This window comes from Chionomys nivalis, chromosome 5, assembly GCF_950005125.1.
Source record: "Chionomys nivalis chromosome 5, mChiNiv1.1, whole genome shotgun sequence".
Taxonomy (NCBI): Eukaryota; Metazoa; Chordata; class Mammalia; order Rodentia; family Cricetidae; genus Chionomys; species Chionomys nivalis.
In genome coordinates, this window is record NC_080090.1 from 18817778 (window position 1) to 18819328 (window position 1551).

The window sequence follows — 1551 nt, forward strand, 5'->3', positions numbered from 1 at the left end:
CTCAAAGATGACACACTCTGAATCATTTAAGAAAATGTACTTTTATCGAAATTGTTTTAGAGAAAACAAACACATAATCCCGAAGCCTGATCCCATGACTGCCGCCCTCCCAAAGTCCACTCCACAATAGAGCCAGTTTTTCTTAGAAAGCTCAAACCAGCTTTTCTCCCCACTATCCCAACTCCATTCATCTCCCGCCAATTCTCTCATCTCTTTACCAATCATTTTTAATGCAGGGGTGATCCTATGTCCCCTACTGAAAATGGCTTCAGTTGGTTACTTCTTACAATAATACTTTGACGAAGCCCAAGCAAGAATCAACTTTAAGTTGGTAAGCATGAATTTAAGAGCCTTTGTCCACTCGTCCTCCGTGTTCAGGTGGGTCCTGATGGAGTAGCATTCCCCACTGCCCATGGCATCCTCCAGCATACCTCCCTTCACGTGGATCCTGTAGGGCAGAAAGAGGCCTTCCTCCTTCTCTAGCACCTTCACGAACTGCTGCAGGCAGTCCAAAAAGGCCTTCATCCCACGGTCATACTTGTTATCATAGGAGATGTTGTGGCTCCCATCTGAGAACAAGAGCAGCATCTCATCACCAGTCAAGGACTTGATGTAGGAATGGTCCCCGCAGGGAACTAGTTGGTACCTCTGGAATTGTAGTCCTGCTATCTTGGACAAGCTGAAGAGCAGCAAGACTGTCTGTCCCCAGGCGGCGTTGATCTCATTCCATCCCACCTGGATGCCAGGGATGCGGCCCAACCTGAAGTTGTTGATAATGCCCAAGGGACCCTCATCCAAGATGGTAAACGTGATGTTCAAGATGTCGGTCTTGTTTAGGCTCTGCAGCTGCCTCTGGACATACGCCAACTGGTTCTCCACACTGCTCAGCTTGTCCGTCAGCTCCAGCTCTTCCATTGTCAAGGCGGCGTATTCCTTCAAATCCTGTTCCTCCTGTTGTTCGAGCTCCCTGCTCTCTGCCTCGGCTGCTTTTAGTTCGGCCTCTATTCTTGCATGCTGGTGGTCTACGTCCTGCAGCTCCTGAGCCAGCCTTGCTTCTTCCTGCTCCAGACTCTGCAGCTCAGCCCGGAGCTCCGCATTCAAGGTCTCCCGCTCCTCCTCACTCATCAAGGACTCTCTCTCCAAGAAACTTTTGTACTTCTGATTGTCAGCTTCAACTAGAGTGAGCTGGGCATCTAGTTCCTCCAAGAGGCCGTCCATACAGTCCACACAGAGCGGGTGATCCACATCCTTTTGGCCAGAGACGATTTCAAAGGTCTCTAAGATAGTATTTTGGATACTGTCCAAAGTTCTCTGGGTGCTCGGCTCACCAAGCAGAGTGAAGGGGCAGCAGGCACTTTCCTGGGCTGTCCTGCCACGGTCAGGATGGCGTCTTCTGGAGGTCCTGTCCTCTAGCTTCCCAGAAACTGGCATCTTTGGGGAGGGGCTGGCATGATGCTGGGCTTCCAAGGATCTTCTCTGCAATACAGAGAGGTCCGGTGAGATTTTCAGAGGCTTGTTGCAACGCTGGCACAGGAAGCAGGTGGAAGACAT

The 1551-nt window shown here is 50.5% G+C and overlaps 1 protein-coding gene across 1 annotated transcript; it reads right to left on the bottom strand.

Moving 5' to 3' along the window:
• Nucleotides 1–276: 276 nt before the first annotated feature.
• On the bottom strand, nt 277–1551 carry Becn2 (beclin 2). Its single transcript, XM_057769923.1, has one exon. The coding sequence runs from the start codon at nt 1549–1551 to the stop codon at nt 277–279; it is 1275 nt and encodes a 424-aa protein (XP_057625906.1).

Coding starts and splice junctions, on each gene's coding strand:
- Becn2 (XM_057769923.1), bottom strand. CDS start 1,551: ATGTCTTCCACCTGCTTCCTGTGCCAGCGTTGCAACAAGCCTCTGAAA.